Genomic DNA, 24,240 nt, shown 5'->3' with positions numbered 1-24,240 from the left:
AGTATATCAAAAAGTAATGAAAAAGCCCACACCAGGAGGAAGACAAATAGCATTAAGACCCTTTCAAAGCATACAAATAGACTTCACAGAAATGCCTCCAGTACAAGGACATAAGCATCTTTTGGTTATAGTTGATCACTTAACGCATTGGGTGGAAGCCTTCCCTACAAAAAGGGAAACAGCACAAGTAGTAATAAAGATACTACTAGAACACATCATCCCCCGATATAGACTGATAAATAACATCGTTTCAGACAGAGGCCCCCACTTGGTAGCACAAGTCCTGCATGATATTGTTAAAGCCTTAGAAATGAAATGGCAGTTACATACACCCTGGCATCCTCAAAGCTCAAGAAGAATTGAGAGAATAAATAAAACCTTCAAAAATGTATTAACTAAATTAATAACAAAAACTGGAATGAATTGGCTAAAATGTTTGCCCCTAGCACTCTTGAAAATCTGAGTTCGACCAAGGTCAGACATAGGGGCTTCACCATACACAACTATCCCGAATAAAAAACCATTGCCACTTCCCAGTGACTGATACCCCAGCAAAGACTCCCTCCAAATAGACCACCATTAGAGACCCAGACACACTTAAAATAACCTTCAAAATACAACCAAAGCCCAATTAGAAACAAACAAACAAAAAAAACCCAACAAAAAACCTGTTGTTCAAAATCTTTCCAAGTTGTTATCAAAAACTGTCATTTAAAAATGTTCTCTGTAAGTTGTTCTAAAATATCATGAAGTGTTAAGCTGTTTTAAAAAAGTTGTGATAATATCATTACAGATCTCTCATAGGGCACACCACAGAAGGGCTAATCAAAAACTGAGAAAGAAGTGGGAATACACTGAAAGGAACTCCATAAGGCCAGCTAAATACCTTCCCCAACCCAAGAGGCAAGACCAGGTGAGATCGAGACAATGGTTCATACTGGACTCTTGGGAGAACTACACACCATCCCATCTATGACGGGGAGAACCTGCAGTCCCTTATAAGAGTTCACACTCATGTAAATCCCACGTGTTTTGATATAAAGCAGTAAATGCTGCAACATTTAAGCAGCGCCTAACTGGAAAGTGCCCTATAAGAGAATAGTTTTACTTTAGTTAGAACCTCAAACTAAAAAAAAAAAACTAAATAAAAGATATTCCCATGAATCAAAAACTGCCAATTGATGCGGGCAAAGGCCCGATCAAAGAAATAGAGGGGGGACTGAAATGAATGAAATGTAAGAAATTCCCTTTTTTGACACAGTCTGTCATTTGTTAAGAAAGTTATGCTGTTTAAAATGTTATGCCAGTTGTAACCTGTCTGTTAAGAAAGTTATGCTGTTTGTACCAAAATTTGTACCCTCAAAACCTTATTCCAAGTTGTATACCCCCTCTAAAACCCCGGGTTCCCTTCCCCTTCCGTCGGGCTAGGCTGTCCCCATTCCCCACCAGCTCCTCGAACTGCTGGCCCCGCCTAATAGGAAAATCCAAGGACTTCCATGGTGCATCGCTCCAAACCGAAGTGCAGTTGCTGGCAAGCGGACCCAAAAGCCGGGACCCAGCACAAAATCCAGATAAAAGGGAGACACTACAACACCGAGAAGACCCTCAGCTACCTAAGGACTGAATTCTGCTTCTGCCGCCTCGCCATAACCACAAAGAGACTGGGAAGAAGTGACGCCCCTAGACCACACGAGCCCAGTGGGGTTGCCGGGGATTCCCGCGAGGCCGGAACCCCCGACTCTGCTGCGGCGAGAGCAGCAGATTCGCCTGACACCTGATCCTCAGCGGCGACAGGAGCGAGAGCGGCGACAGGAGCAGCGGCGGCGCAGGCGACCCCTCGAGTTCCCCCTTGAAAGAGCTGACTAATAAAGGCCTTTCAAAGGAGCAGGTCTCCTGGCCCATTTATAACAACGACCACCCTCCATGAACCCCCTGGACCCCGTCTCCCCATGAGCCAGGGCGTGTCGTGCAAGACATCCCTCCAAAGCATCCTGCGCACAAACAACACCTGCTCCTGTGCATGGCCGCGCTAAACTACCTTGCGCCAAGTCTGTCTGGGGTTTTCTTTTCCCTCTTACGAACCCCTCTGATCACCTTCCCTCTTCTCGCACCCTTCGTCGTCCCTCGCATCCCGTTCCCTAGGACTCGTCCCAGCCGCCCCAGGGCCCATGGCAGCCCCCCTGGCAGTCCCAGGCACCCCTTTCCCTCCCAAACCTCGCCTTACGAGCTCCCCATCACCGCCCTCGTCCCCTTCCCCGCTCCGTCGCTGCCGGCCCGTCCCTATCCGGGCTCCCCGCGCTGTTCCCGCCCCCGGCGCCTGCGCCCAGAGCCGCTTCCTGGTGTCGGCGGGGCCGGGCCGGTGCCGGGGCGATGGCGGGGCCGGGGCCGGTGCTGGCGGCGGCCGCGGGGCTGTGGGCGCGGGGGGCGTCGGGCGCCGAGGTGGCGGCGGCGCGTCCCGGGGCGCTGGAGGAGGAGATCGTGTCCGAGAAGGCGGCGGAGGAGAGTCACCGTCAGGACAGCGCCAACCTGCTCGTCTTCATCCTGCTGCTCACCCTCACCATCCTCACCATCTGGCTCTTCAAGCACCGCCGCGCTCGCTTCCTCCACGAGACCGGGCTGGCCATGATCTACGGTGAGCGGCGCCCGCCCCAGGCGAGCATCCCCCGCCCCGGCACCCCTTCCCTGCGAATCCCGGTCGGGAGCTGCCCCCAGCGCTGGGAGCCCCATCCCGAGCAGTCCCGGCTCTGCGCTGAGGCGCTGGGGGCTTGCCCCACCGCCCGCTGCCGTGGCTGCACGAGTGGGGACCAGCAGCGCGTCGTTCTCCGGGTCAGTGCCTGGGGGCCCCTGGCCCAGGAGCTGCGAGGGCTTGTCTGGTGGGCGAAGGGGTGCGGGGGGACATGACACGGCCTCTCGTGGGTGCAGCTGGACGCTGCTGTGTCACCGGGACAGCCCCGTCCTGCCGCGGCTCGTGCTGAGCTTTATCTGGGTGTTGTTGGAGGAAGGCTTGGTTGTTTTCCATACCCTAGATATGGAGGGCTCTCGAGGGCAGTTACTCCCAAATCTCTGGCAATGAGGAACTGGTTGGGTTTTTCCAGACGGCTTCACAGGGTGAAGTTGGCAGGGTCATGGGCTACCACGTCACCAAGCACTGGCAGGTCCCACTTACCTGCTCCGGGATTGAGAGTGGGGACTTGGGACAGCACAGACCAGTTGTTGCACTTGTAAGGAGCTTTGCATCCATGGTTGGATGGTGCTCTGAGCAATCTGGTCTAGTGGAAGGTGTCCCTGCCCATGGCAGGGGAGTTGGAACTGGATGATCATCAAGGTCCCCTTCTAACCCAAACCATTCCGTGATTCTGTGATCTCACATGCTGGGGCCAGAGGCTGTTTCCAACGTGTTTAGAGCATCCAGATTTCCAGAAGCTGCCTAGGAAGAGTGGAGAGGCTGTTTAGGGGATTCTCTCGCCCTTTGCCATGCTCAGGGGCCTGTACAGCCAGCAGCCTTCTATCCTGCTGCCTGGAGTCCTGTGTGCACAAGCCCCTACCTTCAGAGTTCCTTCTCTGCTGTGACAGGACCTCTTGGAGAGAAGCCCCATGTGTATTTCCACAGGAAGGGGAGCAAGGCTATGGGGCAGTGGAGTGGAGCTGTAGACATTTGGGGTTTAATGGTGGCCTGTGATTTACTGAGGTGACATGGCCTCGTGAAGTGGCCTGAACCAGGGTATGGAGGGGCCATATATGGCTCTCCCTGGGTTATCTGGCATGACTTTGAATTCAACCAAAGTAGGATTGGGAGGTGTGCTGGGGAAGTGATTAACTTGGCCATGGATCCCTATCTAGGGAAGATTTGTTGAATTTAGGATTGAGAAGGCATCTCCTGCTGCGTGCTGTACTTAGTGTTTGTCCTCTGTGTGGCCCTTGCTGACTGGGGGTGATGTATGACCACACAGAGTCAGTCATGGCTGAATCTCCCACCCAGCAGAGAGCTTTGATCTGAAGGCTGTGACTTGACCTGTTTGGGCCACTGGCTTTTGTGATCCCAAGTTTCAGTTAATTGGAAGTGTCCTTCCAAACGAAGGGGTGGAGACACTTGTGTCAGCCAACAGGCAGAAATACTGGTCTGCCTTTTCAGGGGCACAAAATACTGCTCTGCATTTTCAGATTCCTTCCAGCCACTGCTCAGGGGGGTTCAGATGTTCCTGGCCTCTTGCCCAGGGCGGGGATGGTCACTTTGTGGGACAGGAGCTGTGCTGTGGGAGGACATGCTTCCAGCATGGAAGGTTGATACTGAGTAGCACGTGGCCAGAGTGTAATAAGCCATGCGCTAATATATCAGTCTCTGAGAGACCAGCCGTCTGCAGAGAAGTGGCTATAATTATTTTTCGAGACTGCTCCTCGGAGGTGTTTTGTTAATCAAAAGGTTTAGTAAGGAAAAATATCAAAATAACAAACATTACAAAAACAAATAATAAAGCTGCACACAGGTGTCTCAGAAAACCTCTTGCACCTTTCTAAGACACCCCAAAAAGCCCCTCACTTCCTTAGTGCTCCTTCCTAAATACTGAATGTTCTAGGAGGGATAACGTGGCTTGCAGCCAATAAGATCACCAAGAGGCTTTGACTTACACTCTCAGAGCTCAATCCATGCCCTTGTGCTGGCACTGAGCCAATCCTTGTCAGCAGGGTATAGAAGTTTCTGGGTTCTTTACCTTAAGGGGTGAGTCTTAAACTTTTCCCTATATGGAAAACACTTGTTGGGTGTGGGAAATGCATCCCTACAGAAGGTCTTCTCTCTCCTGCTGCCCCAGAGCTCCCAACATGTGACTTTCTATTCCTTTCATGCTTTCACACTTGCCCTTAACCTTGTTCTTCTTCTCCTGGACATTTCTTTCTCTTGATTATCCTCTCTCCCTGACCTACCTGAGTGCTCACTTTATTCTCAGAGCACAACCTGGGTTGTTTCAGTCTCCTGCTTATCCATAAAATGCACCTTTTCTGTCTGCTCTTCTGCAGACTGTGCTTAGAGAATTGCTGGTGAAATCAGTAATGTCACCTGTCTGATCATGCATTTTCATCCCAAGTTTTCCCCGGTATCAAGGCTTTTGGCATTTGCTTCTCAGGTAGTGGCAGGTGCCATAGAAAAAGGGATGTGTAATTCCCAAGGAATGGTGAGATGCTGTTGTTCTACCATGATAACTTAAAATCTGCAGGGAAGAAAGGAGGTATCGCTGTCTTTGGCTCCCTGCGATGCTTTTAGCCCCAAGGAAGTTCACTGAAGATGTGAAAGGGGCTGCAAAACACACCCTGAAATCTGAACAAGAGAAGCAATTTGCCAGAGCTTGTCTTTTTCTGTTTTAAAAACCCAACAACAACTAAGTCAAAACTTTCACATACATCTCTTGGCAAAACACATCAGTTTCCTTGTCTTTATTTTTACTGGAAGTTATAAGCTCTTGCTCCAGGTGGATTTCTATCATGCAAATCACACTGTCAGCTCAGAGCTGATGTTCAAGAGCTGGACACTGGCTGGAGTAATTTCACAGTGATAGACAATAGGTGCTTAGTAGCCCTTAAGCTTCATTTCAGTGTTTAAAATGAAGTTCCCACATTTGAGGTGCTCAGCATTTAGGATGATTAATTGAAAAATTTTGTTTCAGTTCTTCTCAGAGTCTGATGGTGGATGTGCAGGAGCTTCTCTAGAAGTTTAGTTTTCTTGTACTTGTTCCCACTTGGCCCCTGGATTGTGTGTGTCTGTGAAAAACGAGTTCCACTCTCTTTTTAAAAAATTTTATAAGTTTAATAAAAAATTTAAAAAATAGACAAATTAGGAGACAGAATAAGCAAAGCTTTTCAGCCAAGGGGGCTTGGCACAAGGTCTGCCTGTAGCCTACCTCATCCTTTTAGGACTTCTATCTTTAAGGAGCACTGTGTTGAATATTCAATAGATGTTAATCAAACATTCTTTTTTTGATCTGTTTTAAGTATCCCCGATCATCTTATCTAATAAATTTATTTTGTGGATGGCTCCACTCAGTCTGGTTACATCGGTGTAAATTTTCTTCTGAGGTTTTCTGGTTCTTTTCATTTGGATAAGAAAACAGTTAACAGTTTTTTATGAAGGGTCACAAGGTGGCCCCCCCTCCCATAACTTCTGGCTTGATGGTTTAGATGTTACAAATGAGAGATAAAAAAAACCCCAGTCTTAACCCTCTGGTATAATCAGAAAATACACATTCATTACCCTTCTAAACTCTTATTAATAAAACATAATACAGTACAATTATACATATAGTAGTCATGTTAATATTTGCAAAAAGCCAACTATATAATATGCATTTATAACATGTCCAAACTGTTTGTTGTCAGGATGTCTTCAGTTGTTACATTTTTCTTTCTGTCCAGATTAATGCTCGCCTGGGGATCCTGTCTGCTTCCATTGTTGTTAAGTGCTGGGTTTGGTAATATATTAGTCTCCATTTAAAACATTACCTTGGAAATGTTCAACAGCACCTTAAAAAAAAGCCCATGGGCTTTTGTTCTTTTTAATGAAGTCAAGAGAAATGCAATGAAAATAATCTCTTGCACTTTGCATAAAATAACTCAATTAATTTGCTAGCTTTGCCTTCAGCTTCTCAACTCCTTGCAGCTTTCAGCTGGCAGCTTCCTCGGTGTTGAGTTCCCTCTGCTCAGCTCAGCTCCCTCCCAGGGCTCAGTTTTGTAAAATTCTTGCAGCAAAAGCATGTCAATACTGGCTCAGGTTGCTGCTGGGGCTCTGAGAATGCCAGGAGAGTCTGAACCATTTCCTAAGAGCCTGTTGGAACCAGGAGCACCTACAGGGTCCTCTGGGCTTGGTCCAGGGAGCCTGAGCTCAGGACTGGGCTTGGTGTCTGGAAAACCATGTTAGGTTTGTCCCAAGTGCCTCCTGTGAGCATCATTGGATAGGGAGGGTTGATCAGATCCACCAGGGGCTGGAGGGGCTGCTGGTGGGTCCATTTAATGTCAGTGGAATAATTGATTTCCAGCAGAGCAGCAGGATTACCCTGCAGGTAACTCTGACAGTGTCTCTGTATCAGGGCCCCTGGCAGGGTCACACTCAGTGCCCAGGAGCAATTTGTGCATTTGTGCATGGGTGTCTTTCCCCACCTGGCAGCCTCCCAGGCAGCCTATTACTGAGCAAGACAAAAAGTCTGACTTTGGGACTCCCAAACAGGGATCCTTGGCAGATATTGTAGGTTTATCTGTCCCTTTTCCTTTACCCCATTCCTGGCCAGAGTGGGAATTTGGCCCTGTCTGGAGCTTGGCTGGCATGTGGGGCCAGGAACAGCTGCCTGGATAAGAAGATGGCAGAGGAGCAGGCGTGCTATCAGATGTAGCACTGCTTTGGGACAGGGATTAAGAGTGGAGAGGTGAGTGAGTCAGGATCCCTTCTGAATTCACAGCAGTGACTCTGTCTGTCCCTCCTTCTTCCTGTGGGGCCTCTCATCTTACAGTGCTTAGCCTGGGTGTTAAAGGGGTTGCTGGGTGGATTTCCTTCCATCTGAGCAAGGGTGGGCAGCTGCTGGTTTCTGATTCCTGCATGAACCTCTGAAATAGTGTTTTTTTAAGATGAAACTTTTTTAGAAGTCACCCCAGGTAGTTTTCGAGGGCTGCAAAGTGTGGTGTACCTTAATAGCCATAAGCAGATGTAAATAACCCTTTGAAACTACTTTTATCCCAGTGAAGGGTTTTGGTTGTTTCCCATGGTACCTCTAGGATTGTCGTCTTCTGGGTGAAAGGAAAATGGGGTGTTATGTCCCACTGCTGTGTTGCCATGCAGCCACTCCCACATACTTCTGTAAATACATGCTGTGGCATCATGATATGCTTGACATGCTTTCATTCTACACTTATTTCTGGAGCACTGGAAGATCACAGGAGCAGAGGCTGGCAGAATAAGTAAGTTAAAGAATTACTTATGGTGTCCCCTCTAAGTGATGGTAGTTTAAAAGCAGCCCTCAGCTGCTCTGCACAGTGTGACGTGCCCTGAACTCTCCTTGCTGGAGCTGACAGTGCCTGGCTGTGCCCAGAGGGAACTGTTCTGTGACTGTTGGAGTGATTCAGGGCAGGATAAAGCCCAGAGTGGTGAGCACCTGGTTGTTGGTGCATGGCTTCAAAGCATCTGTAGCCTTTAAGCTCACCTGTGCTGCAAAGTGTTGTATTAGACCAGGGGTTTGGGTCTGTCCAGTCCCTGAACTGAGCTGTTCTAGGTCAGCAGTGGTCACTTTATGTCAGCCACCTCCTCTGCCTGTGCTCATGGCCTGGGTGCTCTGGTGGCCCTGCTGTGTGTGGCACCCCCTGAGATGGGAGGTGGGGGCTTTTCTTTTCACCATCGGGAAAAATAGCAAATCTTGTCCAGGAAAAATTGTGGCCAAGGGAGGAGAAGTCAAAAAGTGGGTGGCAGATCAGGAACTGGCTGCAGAAGATGCTGAATGAGCTGTGGCCCCAGAGTGTCCTGCCCAGGCTCTGCTCCCCTAGAGGTGGTGGCGCAGGAAGGGTTGGGTGTTCCCGTCAGTCGGGGTTGTGCCCTGCCTGTAGGAAAGCATAGGGCAAGGTCATAATTGAGGCAGCAGCAAGGAACAGGAGCATCCTGGGAGGCAAATGGAGACGCCTTCAGAGCATTACAGTCTGTGTTTAGTTCCCACATCTGAAAGGTTTTCATAAATGTGTGATTCAGAGATGGGGTTAAGATCCAGGATTTCTGTGGTGGCTCAGGGTCACCATAATCAAGGAGTTTCCAAACCCTTTTGTGCTGAAGGCTATGTGGAAAGGTGTCTTGTGGGACACCTCTCTTCCCCAGCCTGCAGATGTCAAAACACTCTGCCAGGAGAATGCTCAACACAGTTGAATCTGGATTCGAGACCTCAGACAACAAAATAAAAATGCCTTATAAATTGCTGACTTGCAAATTAACCCCAAAATGCCCCTACTTAGCAGCTGGAGGCAGAGTTGCCTCATGTGGGACTGCCCTGGGGCTGCTGTATGTGGTGCAGAGCTGAAGTTTGCAGGGGCAAGGAGTAGATCTGGGTCATTGGTCTGGATTGGGAAGCAGTTTTATATGTTTATATGTTTATATTTCAAAATGTGGTTTTATAAAAACAGGGAGGGCTGGGAGGAGGCTGTATGGTGCTGCAGCACCTCAGGAAAGATGCTTGCCAGCCTCAGAGTGTTTAGAGTGGTTGCTGGATATCATCTTTAATCCCTTGCAAAATGAAGAGTTTAATGTATCAATGCCAGGTTTCAAGGTGCAAAGGGCACAGTTTGGGCACATGTGGGCAGCACCTGGCCCAGCAGTGCAAGGTGCTCACCTTAAAAAACCCAGTGTGCCCTCGATGTTAGCTGTTTGCTGCCCTGGAGTTGAGGGTCTGACTGATTGCTGGGTGGTTCAAATCCTTCAGTGTGGAATCCTCCCATTTTGAGGAAGCTGAAATCTGATCTTACTCTCCTTATCTCCTCTCTTGACCCAAACCCTAAGACTTCTCTCCTGCAATATCTGATAAAACCCCACCACCCTGCCCCTGCTCACTCTCTTTGCCTTCTTCTCCCTCCCCATCTTGGGGTGAGGCAGGGGGGAAAATAAAATGGACTCTCATGCTTAACAAAACAGAGACTTGTTTCATCTGTTTCTCTGCCGGTGCCTGTACCTACCTGGACACGATGATCACTGTAGCCACGCGGTGCTACACTTCAGGACTTGTCCGTGGCTGTGTTAGAAACTCCCCATGAGCACGGAGCCTTTGCCTGGCTCACAGGACACGAGGATGGTTCAATTCACACAGGCAGTTATTGGGTTGTGGTTGTGCTCAGCAGCTGAGCAAGGGGTCAGGATCCTAGTGCTGCATCTATGCTCAGAGGGATCATTCTGGGGGTTTGCCATGGTTTGTCTCACAGACCTGTGTCCCTCCCCAGGTGTCCTGGTTGGTGTGGTCCTGCGCTACGGCATCCACGTCCCCAGCGACATCAACAACGTCACCCTGAGCTGCCAAGTGCAGACCAGCCCGGCCACACTGCTGGTGAACGTCAGTGGGAAGTTCTATGAGTACACCCTGAAGGGGGAAATCAGTGCCCAGGAGCTCAACAACGTTCAGGATAATGAGATGCTGAGAAAGGTAAGGGAGGCAGTGGCTGGAGAGTTGAGCGGTGCTTCCCACTCCCTCCATGGAGATGGGTCCTGGATCTGCTAGATCAAGTGTTTTTATTTTGGGTTTTAAACCTGTGATTGTGATGAGCAGTAATTTATATGTTGAATACAATGTAATGAAACTCTATTTTTAGCTCATCTTCATTTAAGCTGTTTAGACTCTGGGATTTGTCTCCAAAAGATCCCAGACTCATCCTCAGCGTTGACCCAACAGGATTCACATGGTGGGGGTACAAGGCTTCCTCCATATATTACTTTCTTATTTGTGTTTTGTCTTGCAAAATTTTAACAAATCATTTTACTCTTGGGGTTTGGGGTTTTTTTCTTTCTTAACAGGTGACTTTTGATCCTGAAGTATTCTTCAACATTTTGCTTCCTCCCATTATATTTTATGCAGGCTACAGCTTGAAAAGGGTACGTGCCTTTACAGTGCCGATGTTTTTAGTTCCTCTGCTTCCAGAGAATTTTTAATACTTGTGAGTGGTTTAATGCTTGCTCAGCAGGCTGAGGCTACGGGGGTGGGTATGGTTTTACCCTGCAAATGTGGGATTGTGGGAGGCAGAGCTGAGAGTGCCCCCATCATTCTTGTCTGCCCCTCTGTCCTGGGAAGGGTCAGTGACTTCAGCCATTTCCAGCAGGGGTTTTTGGGGTCAGCCAGGCCATTTCAGCCATCCCAGCTTTCCAAGCACATGGGAGTGTGGAAAGGTTTTAGAAAGCAGCAGCTCTCTGAAATGCTGACTTGGAAGGAGAGGAGAATGATGCAACTTAGCTTGCAGGAGAAGGAAGGAGGAATGCTGCTGGGTTAGGAAATCAGTTCCCAGGACTTGGAATAGCACCTTATTAAATGCCCAGGTATGAGAAAATGGTACATTCATGTTTATTAATGCTGCATTAGCTGCTGATCTGGCACTGGGCTGTGCTTGGCATCCTGTGCCTGTCCAGCTCGTGGTGTCTGAGCTGGGTCCAAGTTGCTGTGGACACTGTGGGTGGCTGTGCAGGCTTGAAATAAATTGTTAGCAAAATATAATTAATTTTATGTTTTTTTCCTCCTGCTAGAGGCACTTCTTCAGAAACTTGGGATCCATTCTGGCATATGCTTTCCTTGGCACTGCCATTTCCTGCCTGGTCATTGGGTGAGTAGATGGAGCTGGTCTGGTTCTTCCACAGGGGTTTGAGCTGTGCTTGGGAGAAGTGCTCTGAGCCTGGAGCTGAAGCTGCTAATCCCAGCCTGGAAAGGTCACACAGGCTCTGCTACTGCTGCTCAGCAGCAGCAAATAATACTATTTACTGTGCAAACTTCTGCTCTGTGGACAGAGTGGTTGCTGTCTAATTGTGAAGTGCTCTCTCAGCATCTGAGCATCCCATGAGAATAGTTATTCATGGCAAGGAAAGTTTCACACTTCAGAGAAAATTGTCTTGACAAATCAGCAACTTCAAATTATTGAAAGCACAAGCCCTCATAAACTTGAGGCACAAGAGTAGAAGGCAGGATTATAAAGGTGGGTGTCTAGTGAGCACAGATGTGTTTCAAATTGTTTATCCCTCAGTGCAGAGGCTGCTGGATGGTTCCCACCGTGGATAGTAGCACACAGGCTGATATAGGGTGTTTTCCACTGGAGTCCAGTGGATTCAAGCAAACTCAGCATCTGCGTTATCTGCTCCTCACTGAAAGTTTTGGCCATTTCAGAGTCAATCCAAGGTGACTTCACTGAACTGTGTTAATGTGCAGCACTGCAAAGTGATTGTGTGACCCCATAAGCCTGGCTGCTGCTTTTCTTTAGCCATGTTATGCTCCTGAAGGAGTTCTGGTCCTGGTTCCCTGTTGGCACCACTTTTGTGCTCCAGTTCAGAGGGTGCTTTGGTGTGTGTGGTCCAGCATTCACCTCCAAGATCATGGCCCTGGGGTTTCACCAGTCTCAGTGCATCCCATGCAGTTCGTTGGTGTTCTGGCATTTGAGTAGCTTTAATCTGCTAAATTCAGGGAAACCAAGCCCATATGAATGTTGTTTTAATGCATTGCAGAGATGTGTAACTGCCTCTTCTGATCCCCAGCTCTGTTGTGTATGGCTGCGTGGTGCTGATGAAAGTCACTGGGCAGCTCAGGGGAGATTTCTACTTCACTGACTGCCTCCTGTTTGGGGCCATCGTGTCGGCCACTGACCCAGGTGTGTTACATGCTTTCCCTACATTTTGGCCTGGTTTGAGTTGTGGGGCAGAGGGGAAGAAAGTCTGAAACCCCTGCGAGTTCCCTTCTTCTGAATTTTGCAGCTTAATTTATTTGTGACATACTTAGAGGTCAGATTTGTCTCTGTGCCTTTTAATTTTCTTCAGTTATGTGCAATACAGCTTCCAGACCTCTGCTTTCTAAAACTGTTTTTATTTTAAAAGAAATAGAGACTTTTTTTTTTTTTAGGAGTTAAGGATATATTTTAAAATTTTAAATTAAAATTTGTGTATATTAATACACACATTGGAAGTTTCTGGTGTAGGGTTAATACTATTGATCTGAAATATGCAGTCCTCCTCTTTTCCCCATCGGAGGAGCCGGGCAGAGGGGATAGAGGAGATATAGTCAGTTTTAATTGTTTTCTCACAGGCAGCCCCCCCCCCCCCCCCCCCCCCCCGAGGTTTGGCAGGCCTGGCCCCGGGGGCAGCTTTCTAAAAAGGATGTTTGATCTTTGATTACATCGAAATAACAGCACCTTTTTGAATGTCTCTCTATTTTTCTATTCATCAGTGACTGTCCTTGCCATATTCCATGAACTCCAGGTCGATGTTGAGCTATATGCCCTTCTCTTTGGCGAAAGCGTCCTCAATGATGCCGTTGCCATAGTGCTGTCTTCGTAAGTGTCTTCTGTTTTTATTTAGAATTGTTCTGTGTGTTCTGTGTGTTACATGTCAGGAGTTGGGGGGAGCCACTCGGCCTTGCCCCTGTAAAATAGGAACATGGGTGTTTGCATGAGCGTCTTAAGTGTCCCAAAAAGCTGTAGTGACATTCTGATGCATGTCCTCATTGCTTACCACTGCTTGGGATTATGGACTACCCTTACAGCTTCCCTCTGCATGATGGATGGTTTTGTTTTGCTTCTGTGGTCAGTTGACCCATCCATAGGGAAGTTTTTATGTCCCTCTGAAACAGGAAAAGCACCACGTCTGCTTTTCAGCCACAAGATCCCACTGAAACCCCTTGCTGATGGCTTTGCTCCTACCTGCATTGCTTCCCATCCGCAAATCCCTGCTTTTGTTTAGGTGGAAATAGCTGGTGAAGCAGCTGTTTCCTTTCTCTCCCCACTTCAAGGAGTTAATGTTCTTACAGCTGGAGTTAATGCCCTTGACTGAACACATGGGAAACTGGCTGCCTTTCTAAAGAATGTTTTATATTCTTTAATATTTTATGTCCTTTGCATGCAGGACATATTTTATCTGTGTTTTCACTGTGTTGTCATCATGGGAATTTGTTCAGTAATATATAATACCTGCAATGGTGACAGCTTAACATATAGCTAAGACTAATGGAGAAAATATTTCCGGAGTACTTGTCACTCCAGCATGCTGGTTGTGTGGGCTTCACTGGAGGCAGCAAGTAACACACTCTGAAGCTGTGTGTTGTATTTACTGAATTGAGTGTTTCTGTTGAGGTTTCTGGAACTCTTTCTATTGCTCACTCTGGCTTTTTTGCTGGATGTGTCACTGCTGGTGTGAGAGGAAACGCTGCACAACCAGATTGTGTTTCAGAAGTGATCATGAGTGAGGAGGGGATGGGGTCTTCCAGCCTGTGCTGGTGGGTTCTGGGTGGGAGTGGGTGGATTCAGCCTCAGAGTAATGGGATTTGTGGTGGATCTCAGCACGTGTAGGTGATGGCACTGCCTGCAGTGATTTGCCTCTTGCTCTGCTTCAGTGCCAGCTCTGTAGCTGTTGCTCTGATTTCCTGCTTTCCTCTCTCCATAAGCTGAGCTCAGTCCACCCCCTCCCCAAAACCAGGATAATTTGCACCAAGGCAGCAGCTCTGAGTTCACACAGCAGTTATTTTGCCTCAGCACTGTGGGCAGGGTAGGATGCGGAGCTGGGCTCTTCAGTGGCTTTTGCCCAGTCTGGGTTCCCCAAGGCTCCTCTTCTGCCTGCTTTCAGCCCTGGGCAAATGTCTGTTCCTGTGCTTAAGGAGCAGGATCTGTGCCTTTCTGTTCCTGTCTTGGCCTGGCGTGGCTTGGTAGCTGGAACTTGTTGCAAGATGAAGAGGAATTGAACCCAGAACCTAAAGCTGGTGGGCAGTGAGGTGCCAGAGCTGCAGTTTGGGAGCAGAGGGGTAAATGCAGCTGCAGGATCTCTACCTGCTTCTTCCAAAGGGAGGATTCACAGGGATTAAACACCATGGGAAGCCCCATGGGCAGCAACAGGGGAAATCAAGAGCTGTAAAATGAGCTGTATTAAAAGCAGGGAAGTTTAGCAAGGGAAATTACCTGCAATGTGTTGGCAAGGGGAGGTTTGTAATTTGTGTTGCAGAAAATGTTGGTGTATAGTTAGGGGAGAAAGCTGCAAAATGTGTGTGCAAGGCAGTAAGTGTCTGTTCTCAGCAGATTAAACAGCAAATGTTTAAAGTTCACATCCAGGAGTTTTAACAGAGTGAGCCAAGGGATTGCTAACTAGGAAGTTAATGTTTTCAATAAGTTTACATCAAGGAAAGTGATGTAAGGAGTTGATAAATGGGATTTAGGAGCTGGATAAGGGCCCCCCCTGTATCTCAGCCTTTCCAGGTAGAACAATGGAATGGCTAATGCAAGGCTCAGCTCATCAGGAGTTAGGAGGGAACAGACTGAGATGGGATCAGCACTGCAGACCTGTTTGCCATCTCATCACAAAGGTCTGTTGAGGTCTGGTGGATGCAGAGAATGGTGTTGCTGCTGTTGCATGGCACTGTCTGCCTTGGCTATGCTGTGGTATTGCACTTTGGAGCTCAGAGCAGTGCAAACTAAATGTAGTGCATGTTAAATGTGGCAGAATGGAAGCAGTTACACTTCTCTGGGGGACATTCATGTCAGCTGCCTAGGTGGAGAAATGGAGGTTTCCCACTTGAATGCTTTGTGGTCCCACAGCACCTGGCATTAGAGAGCTGGTGCCAAACACCCCCCCCACCCCCCCCCCCCCCCCCCCCCCCCCCCCCCCCCCCCCCCCCCCAAACACCACCATAAATACCACACGTCACATGAGACATGGGCTTTGGTCCCCTGCTCCCTAATGTTCAGGAATAACTGCACATCCAGGCCTAGGTGGGGTGGCTGATCCCAAACTCCCCAGGACAGGGAGGGTGTGCAGCCACTACACGCTGTGATCCCAGGGGATTGTGTCTCCCTGGTTCCTCAGGCTCAGTGTTTGCAGCAGTTGTAGCACTTTGCAAGGCTCGTGTAGCACGGTGAGGTGACTCTCCCTCCAGACTAAGCAGTTTTATTCTTGTGCTTTCCCTCCTCTTCCAGCTCAATAGTTGCGTATCAGCCAGCGGGTGACAACAGCCACACGTTTGATGTCACAGCAATGTTCAAGTCCATCGGGATCTTCCTGGGGATATTCAGTGGATCTTTTGCAATGGGAGCAGCTACTGGAGTTGTGACAGCTTTAATATCCTTTTCACTCTTTATGTTTTTTTCCAAGTGTTTGCATAGCAGCTTATTTATTTTTTGCTGCATGGCATTTCACCCAGATGTTTTATTTTTTTTCCCCTAAATTAATGAAGGACAGTGCCATAGCCTTTTTAGGGGCTGACTGTGTAGCTGTGATGCACAATTGGATTTGATATGCTGTTAGCCTGTAGTGTCTCTCCAAATTGTCCTTAACCATCTGCAACGTCACCAAGTTCACCAAACTTCGTGAGTTCCCATTGCTGGAGACTGGCTTGTTCTTCTTGATGTCCTGGAGCACATTCCTGCTGGCTGAAGCATGTGGCTTTACAGGCAAGCTCCAGCACAGCCCTGCCTCTGGGATGGAGATCTGCAGAGGTGGTGGAGCCACTGAGTTTTGCTTCTCTCAATATCAATTGTAGCCGGGGCTCCCCCTCTGCTTGCAGAAGTTTAATGATTCTGAGGTTACTGCATTAAGTTCCCTACAGGCCTGAGGTGCAGCTCAGCTCCCTTTTCCTGACCAGGAGTCTAATGTGATGCTCTGCTCCCCAGGTGTGGTGGCTGTGCTCTTCTGTGGGATCACACAGGCCCATTATACCTATAACAACTTATCTACAGAGTCCCAACACAGAACTAAGCAGGTGAGAACTCCTCAGACCCCTTCAGCCTCTCTGAATTTCAAATTCAATATTTTTTCCTTCCCTCTAGCCAGAATTAGGTGCATCTGTCTTCTTACAGCTGCATTTCATTAGGGTTGCTTCTGCAAAAGTATTTATTGCATGACAGATGGGCTAACATGTTTTTCTTGTTAAATCTGTCTAACTCACTTTTGTTTTTTCTCTTTCAGTTGTTTGAGCTTCTGAATTTCTTGGCAGAAAACTTCATCTTCTCCTACATGGGACTTGCACTGTTCGCCTTTCAGAACCATGTCTTTAACCCTACCTTTGTGATGGGGGCCTTTGTATCCTTTGGAGTCCAATTTATAGGACAGAAAGAAAGGGAGAGGTGCCTCATTCCCAATTTGTGTTTTTCATTCAAATGAGTGGGTTTGTATTTTTTCAATCAGTTTAGCTTTATTTTTAAAAGGGGATTTCTGCCATGTGGTGATGCCTTTGCTGGTTATTTTAAGAAGACAGAGATTCTTTTTCCAGCTTTTCTGTTGTTTTTCTTTTCCGTCTTCTCTCCTCTTGTGGGCATCTGAATCAGCTGTTGCAGGGACTCATCATTCAATGTGACCATGATGCCAATACCAGGCATTGTCATGTGGCACCAGGAGGGGCTTTGCAAAGGAGAGCTGCCTGGTTTAGCTGTTTATTTCCTCTTTTCTCTGCTAGTACACTTGGTTAACCCTGAAAAAAAGCTTTTTTTTGGTCAAACAGCACAGTTGCAACTACAGTAGATGCCTCTGAATGATGTAACGAGAAAGGATTTCCTGTTCTGCAGGCTGATGCTAATGGGAACAAGGGCCCTGGTATGTCTCAGAAAAACAAGAATTTTGAAGGAATTTTTTTCACATCACAGGAAAGCCAGTTAAATGTACAGAATTATTTTCACCCTTTGCCAGCACTGATGCAAGTTTATACTGGTAAACAAAATGTTTTTACCAGTTCTGGTCCGTGGGTTTGCAGCAGGCTCAGCTGAATTTCCCTGATCAGCTTTTGTGGGGTTGCAGTAGGGCAGAAGGGGTGAACAGAGAAATGCCATTTGGGCTGTTATACTGGAATTTTGTGCTGTGCCTCTTCAGTGGGAACTGGCTAACTCACTGATAAAATAGCTCATTCATGAGACAGATCATGAAATACATCTCTTATGAAAATTGTGATGTTCAGGAAAGAACATAAAAGCTAGAAGCATTTTCCATATTATTCAAGGCTGTGCTAAATACTGGCTCCAAGATTATTTTTGCCATCTGGGTGCTGGTATTAAAAGGCACAGCTTCAAAGATAAAAAGCAATATGAAGGGACTGGTGATTCTTGTATCTCACAGTCTATGAAAACAGAAAGAGTATTAGATTTTTTTTCCCTTCTCAACGGCTGCTGCTTTCATTTTGCTGAATAATCTTTGGGAATGGGACTTGGCTTAAAGCTTTAAACCCAGCTGTGAAGTGTGGCATGCTGGGGAATGTCAGAGGGGTTGTCATAGCTATGATAACTTGAGCTTCACAGAAGACAAATAATTTTTGGGGTGCAAAATGGACCTGGCAGCAGAGAGCGTACTGTGGGAAATGGTGGTTTTTCTCTCCTCTCACTTGTCTAACATCTCCTTTCATCATTACCTTTGTTTATTTGTGCTTGTCTCTGTATGATATTCCTGAATTGCAGTGTGTGCTGTGTTTCAGCAGGGCAGTAGCCTGCTCTTCCCACAGTGCTGTAGCATTCAGAGCTGGGTTATTTTCTTTGCAGCCAGAGCACCGGCGTTTCTGTGGCTCCCAGTTTCCTTTGGGCAGTAGAAACTGGCTATGTCTGCAGGTGGAATGTGGTGGGAGACACAGGAAGAGCAATTTCCTTAACATGTGCAAATACAGCTTGCTATCTTCCTAGGAAGAGCTGCCAATATTTACCCATTGTCATTTTTACTGAATTTGGGGAGAAGAAATAAGATTGGAACGAATTTGCAGCACATGATGATGTTTGCTGGTACGTTACTACATCCTTTCTCTGACCATGTGGCCCACTGGCACTTCCTTGCCCCTGAGAACCTGGAAAATATTCCTTATTCAACTCTAAATCTCTTATGGGCAATGTCTGGAGGAAAGGCTGGGCAGGAGGGGACTCAGTGGTTTGAGATGTAGGAATGAGCTCCTCCTGTCCTGCTTCAAGTGCATGGCACACGGCAGGAGGAGGGTTTACCTTTCTAGGCTCAGAAAGAGGGGTGACAAAATCATCACTATTCTCCCCTGGTGGTCCCAGCAGAGGGGCAGCAGGATGTAAACCCCATGTGGGAAGCTGGCCATGGGGGTGGCCTGTGCTGGGGGCTGACACAGCTCCTGTGCTCCTCCTTCCCGCAGGGCTGCGCGGAGCCATGGCCTTCGCCCTGGCCATCCGTGACACGGCCACCTACGCCCGGCAGATGATGTTCAGCACCACCCTGCTCATCGTCTTCTTCACGGTGTGGGTGTTTGGTGGGGGCACCACAGCCATGCTGTCCTGCCTCAACATCCGGTAAGTGCAGGGCTCCCCTGGCTCAGCATGGCCTCCCCCTCGGCCTGCTCTCACCTCAGGCTGCTCGGCTGTCAGAGACCAGAGGCAGATCCTGTCCTTCCCCCCAGATCCCAACCCTGGCATTTTGTGTGACACTGTGCTTGTTCTCCCCTCACAGGGTCGGTGTGGACACGGATCAGGAGAACGTGGTGAGTGTGCATTGCTAGGCACCTCTGCAGAGGAATTTGCACTGCACCCTCAGGGCAGGAGTTACATCCTGACCCTGTGAATGCCTGTCTGTGCTCTGCTTCCTTCCAGCTGCAGGAGTTTTTAGCTCCTCCTGTGAAAGTTTGCAGTCAGTGGGAGTCACAGCTTTTCTGTGCTCTCTGGTTTTCGTGAGACTTGTTTTGACTCAGCTGGAAAGAAGGGCACAGAAGCAACGCTGGACTGTTTAGTCAGTCCACGTTGCTGCTGCAATAGATTCAGTCTCTCCCTTGCTGGGTTTGAAATAAAACCCAAAGTGAGCATGACATTGGAGGCTCTGCCTCGTCCCAGTGTCCAGGGCAGTACAGAAACACCATTTACTGACTCATTTATGTAGCATCTTCTGCCCCACTTTTACCCATGAGTACTCTCAGCCCCTGCTTACTCCCTTTTCCTGTGGGTAGATATGTGGCAGCCCCGGAACCACTGACCACACTGAGATCAATGCTGGAGCCTCCCAGCCCTGGGAGGTTTCCTGCCTGGTAGTTCCAGCTGTCTCATTCACGTGTCTGCAGCCTGGTTGTGCTGTGACTGTGGCTCTCCTTGGTTTCAGTGTGGATTCTGCACCTTGGAGATTCATTTTATTCAGAGCTGTTCATCCAGCTCCTGGAGAGAAAGCATCAAATGTGACAGGCATCCCAGGGCCATAAATCTGTGAGCCAGATTTCTATGAAATGTGTAATTGTATTCACAGTCCCCTCCACACAGTTTTATATTTTTTTCTCTGACTAAAAGGAAGCCTGGAGTTCCCATAACACACAGTTATTTGCATGCAGCAGTGTCAGCCAAGATCTGATGGAGGTACGATCTGTCAGTCATTAAATGAGATGTCTGGGTGCAGCTGCTGGCTCTGAGGCACTTTAAACCTTGGGGCCAGACACTGGAAGGTTCTAGCAGCAAAATGGTCACTCTATGCTTTGATGCCACCTCCCTGAGGCAGTTGGATGCTGCTAAATGCAGCCTGTTGTGGTGTGAACGTCCTTATACACACGGCAACCCAAAGGCTTCTTCTCAAGAGGCAGTGGGAAAATCTGTGTCTCTTTGTGTCCCCTGGGGATAATCCAGTGTCCCATGGGGTCTCCTGGCCCTGATCCAGGTCATGGCATGTTGTCCTGCCCCTCTTTACTGTTTTGCTCTCCCACAGGGTGTCCCAGAGAGTGAGAGGAGGAGCACAAAGGCTGAAAGCGCTTGGCTTTTCCGCATGTGGTACAACTTCGACCACAAGTATCCTTGGGTGGCAGCCAGTGTATGCCATGTCAGATCCCACTGCCCAGACACCTCTCACTGGAACCATGACTTGCTCCCTGCTTAGCAGAGGAGCCAGTGTTTGCTTTCCCATGACATTGCTGTGTTTTGGCTTGCACCTACTTGTGTCTGTGGCTGCAAGAAATGACAATTTCCACCCTCTGTCAGTGAGAATGCAGCAGCAGTTCCATTCAAAGCTGGGTTCTCCAAGACTGGAATCTTGGGGGTCCTTAATCCCAGGGGCAGGAAGGGATGAGGGTTTTCTTACTTGCAGTTCCTCTTGGTAGATCTGTGCCTCTCCTCCCTTCCAGGTGCTGTGCTGTAAATTAGTGGAGGAGCGATGTTAGGCTGAGGGGCACAGGGTGATGGGACAAGCTGAGCATCTTACCAGGACTGTGTCCTGCTGTGTTTGGTTGCATTCTCGTTGCACACCATTACAACTTCCATGCTTCCATGCATTTGTGTTTCTTTTCTTTCTGTGATTTCCTCGCAATGTCGAGTCCTTCAGTGCTGCCCTCCCAGCCCTTGACTCACCAACGTGGCCCCGTTCCTCTTTTCTCCTTAACCCTCTCCGTAGCTATTTGAAGCCTCTCCTGACACACAGTGGTCCCCCGCTGACCACCACACTCCCAGGGTGCTGTGGGCCTGTTGCCCGGTGCCTGACGAGCCCACAGGCGTACGAGGTGAGTCCTTTAGTTTCCTTTCTGTCATGGTGCTGTGGGTTTGATGTGTTTTTGTTTCTCTTTAGGATGCTGCTCTGCAGCATCAAGCTGGGAGCATGAGGGAAATCAGATATTTGGGCTGATGGATGAATTAATTCCCATGGGTATTTTGCTTTTCCAGCCTGCTGTTAGGTCATGAAGGGGTTTGTGGTGTATCCATGGTGGTTCCTCAGTGACTGGCTCAATGAAGTTGTCGCAGCTGTCCTTCCCCAGGCCTAGCTGGGAGGACACACAATTCCCTATCCCCTGCTTGCTTCCCGCCTTACAGCTGAGCCATTCCTGCAGCCCTTTCAGCTGCATCACTCACAACCAGAAAGTTAGCCAGCATTGCCGTGCCCAGGGGCCCCTTGCAGTGGCAGCTGTCCACGCCAGGAGTCTTCTTGCCCTATCTGCACAGTATCAGCATCAAGTTTCCTGACAAACCAGAAATGTCTGTGATGGGTCAGAAATGCAATTCCTGTGCTCATGAGTATTTGATCCGGTCCATGCCACAAATGCTGCATGCTGAGTACCTGGCTATGGCACCAGAAAGAAGAGAGCTGGGAGAGCCCTTTTAGGCAGTCTGCAGAGAAATTCTGTATGGTATGAGTCACCTGGGCTCTGAGATGTGTGTGTGTCACATCTGGTTCTGGTCACGGTGCAGGAGAGCCTGTGACTCGGTACCTCTGTCTCTGCTCAGTCACCATCACCGTGCCATTGTAAACAGCCATTCTGGAAGAGTTTAACAGCACTTTCCTCCTGTTTCTTCCCCAGAACCAGGAGCAGCTGAAGGACGATGACTCCGACCTCATTCTGAATGACGGGGACATCAGCCTGACATATGGGGACTCCATGGTGAACACTGACTCAGTGGCGTCCAGCAGTGCGTCCCGGCGGTTCGTGGGGAACAGCTCGGAGGATGCCCTGGACCGGGAGCTGGCTTTTGGGGACCATGAACTCGTGATCCGGGGAACACGCCTGGTCCTGCCCATGGACGACTCAGAGCCCCCGTCAAACATCCTGGATAACGCGAGACATGGTCCGGCATAAGGCTACTTGGTTTAATTGACAGTAATATTTGCATATATGATCAAGAAGTATGTACTACTTAAAGTCTAATGCATGTCTCAAAATGTCTAAGCTGTATAAATATTATTTATATGGTGTCAAAAGAATATAAATATTCTCTGCCAAGTACTTGTAAAGAACAAGCTGCAAATTTAAGTTAAAAACTGTGTTGACTGCACTATGTAGGGTGGAACTGTTTTAGCGTAAGTCTTTTGCACACAGTGAGCTTTGTTAATGTGTGATTTGATGAAGGGTTTAGTTCCCAGCGGGTGAGTAAAGGAGTTGTGACTCCCTATTTATCCTTTGAACCTGGGAGACGAGGGTAGGGAGTTGCTGGTGAGCAGTGGAAATTGCTTTCTAGTCCGATGAGGATTGTTGGATTTCTTTTGGTCTCTGATCTTTGGATAGTCACGTTTGAAATATCAGCAGAAGATCTGCCCACAGACCCTCTCACCAGGTAGTGGATGGTGATAAACTTGTTTCACTGTGGGAACCTGGAGACTCTACTTTTTAGTGACCCTCTGCCCAAGCCCTGCTTTAGTGGGCTCATGGCAGGCCCCAGCCAAAGCTGACAGCAAGGGCTGCGGGTGTCCGGCTGCTTGGATGGGAGCAGGAGAGAGGGATGGTTGGTGTCTGTAGTTGTGTTCAGGAGAAGGAGGCGATCCCACAGAAACTACACCAGACATGCACAGATTTTAGATCTGAATCCATCTTTCAGCTGTGGCTCAAGCAGCTTTCTAGAACCAGCCATCAAATTCTCTTTTGGCAACTAAATTTCATGTTTGGGAAGCGGCCGTGTCCTTGAGCATGCCAATCCCTGTCCTGCAGTCACAGATGTAGCCAAGGTGTGCAGACCTGCTGCAGCTGCACATGGGGCTGTGGAGCCCAGCCAGCCTCAAACTCGAGCTTTAGGGCTGCAGATCCACATGGTACCTCTGGAGCTCTCCAGAGGCATCCAGCTGGTACTGAAGGGGAGCCGTCCGTCCGTCCCCCCACAGAGTCAGAAACCATTGCACTATTTGGTCACTCTTTAGCATGCTGTGTGTCTGCAGTCCCCACCCGACCTTTCTTGTGTCTCTTTTCATTTAATGAGAAATGTTTGTGTTGATTTTTGGTTTTAATTTACATTTTTATTTTTCAAGGAAGAGCACAGAACAATTTGCAATTTCACACTAGTGTTAAAGGATTTATTCTGTAGTTATGGGAATGGCTAAAGGTGCAGTGAAACTGTTAACCCTGACATCTTTTTTTCTCCTGGAAAGGGGGAATCATGGAAATTTACTGTATGTAATTTTGTTGTCTATTTTATCTACGGTTCTGCTATACAAACCTTTCAGGATTACTGGTGCACTACAGGTCCATTCTGGAGTTAACCCTCTCCAGAGGGCTTAAACAGAGGTATTTAAAATGAAAATACGTGAAAGAAAGCCAGGTGAGTCAGAGCACTCACAGCTCCCATTAGCTGTCTTTGGAACAAACTCTGCATCTCTCAGGATCTGACCCTGAGACCTCAGTGTCCCCACAGCTGTTTTCCCCAGCACCACCTGAGAGTTGGAGGAGACAGAAAATCCTGAAGTTTAAAGTGTATATGTATAGTTGAGAAAATAAATCTACTTTTTTTTTTTTTTTTTTTTTTTTTCTTCCTTAGGTCTAAGAAAATGCTTTCTTTTTCCTTCTGAATAAAATGTGTAAGTGTTGCCATAGGACTTCCCTAGAAGGGGGGTAAATGCTCTGTTTATATTTGGGTATATTTGGGGCATCTTCCTTGTACCTGTAAATGGCATCCCGCTGTTAACAAAGTTGGATTAGCACTGGCCTTTGTTTCCTACTATGCAGGAATTCCATAAAGTGAGTGTGCATTTTATATGATGTCTGTAACTTCATGTGTTTAAAAAAAAAAAAAAAAAAAAAGAAAGGAGGAAAAAAAGTAGAAACCTGTTGATTTTAGGTTTATTGTATCACTTCTACATCCTGTTTTTTGTTCATTCTGCCTTTTTGAAGAGGTGTGATAAATAACTACCTCCTGTTTTTTCCT

The 24,240-nt window shown here is 48.0% G+C and overlaps 1 protein-coding gene across 1 annotated transcript; it reads left to right on the top strand.

Annotated features, from left to right (window-relative positions):
* Window positions 1-2,355: 2,355 nt before the first annotated feature.
* On the top strand, window positions 2,356-23,838 carry LOC136373390 (sodium/hydrogen exchanger 6-like). Its single transcript, XM_066338298.1, has 16 exons — window positions 2,356-2,632; window positions 9,946-10,145; window positions 10,514-10,591; window positions 11,234-11,310; window positions 12,230-12,342; window positions 12,915-13,020; window positions 15,646-15,792; window positions 16,019-16,119; window positions 16,339-16,427; window positions 16,634-16,747; window positions 18,312-18,423; window positions 18,795-18,948; window positions 19,106-19,136; window positions 20,336-20,415; window positions 21,014-21,119; window positions 21,912-23,838. Exons 1-16 carry the CDS (start codon window positions 2,371-2,373, stop codon window positions 22,185-22,187), a joined length of 2,046 nt encoding a protein of 681 aa, XP_066194395.1. The 5' UTR covers window positions 2,356-2,370; the 3' UTR covers window positions 22,188-23,838.
* Window positions 23,839-24,240: the final 402 nt, after the last annotated feature.

Source organism: Sylvia atricapilla, chromosome W, assembly GCF_009819655.1.
Source record: "Sylvia atricapilla isolate bSylAtr1 chromosome W, bSylAtr1.pri, whole genome shotgun sequence".
In the NCBI taxonomy this organism is placed as follows: domain Eukaryota; kingdom Metazoa; phylum Chordata; class Aves; order Passeriformes; family Sylviidae; genus Sylvia; species Sylvia atricapilla.
Note: the sequence above shows the minus strand (reverse complement) of the source record. Positions and strands in the feature narration are given on the sequence as shown.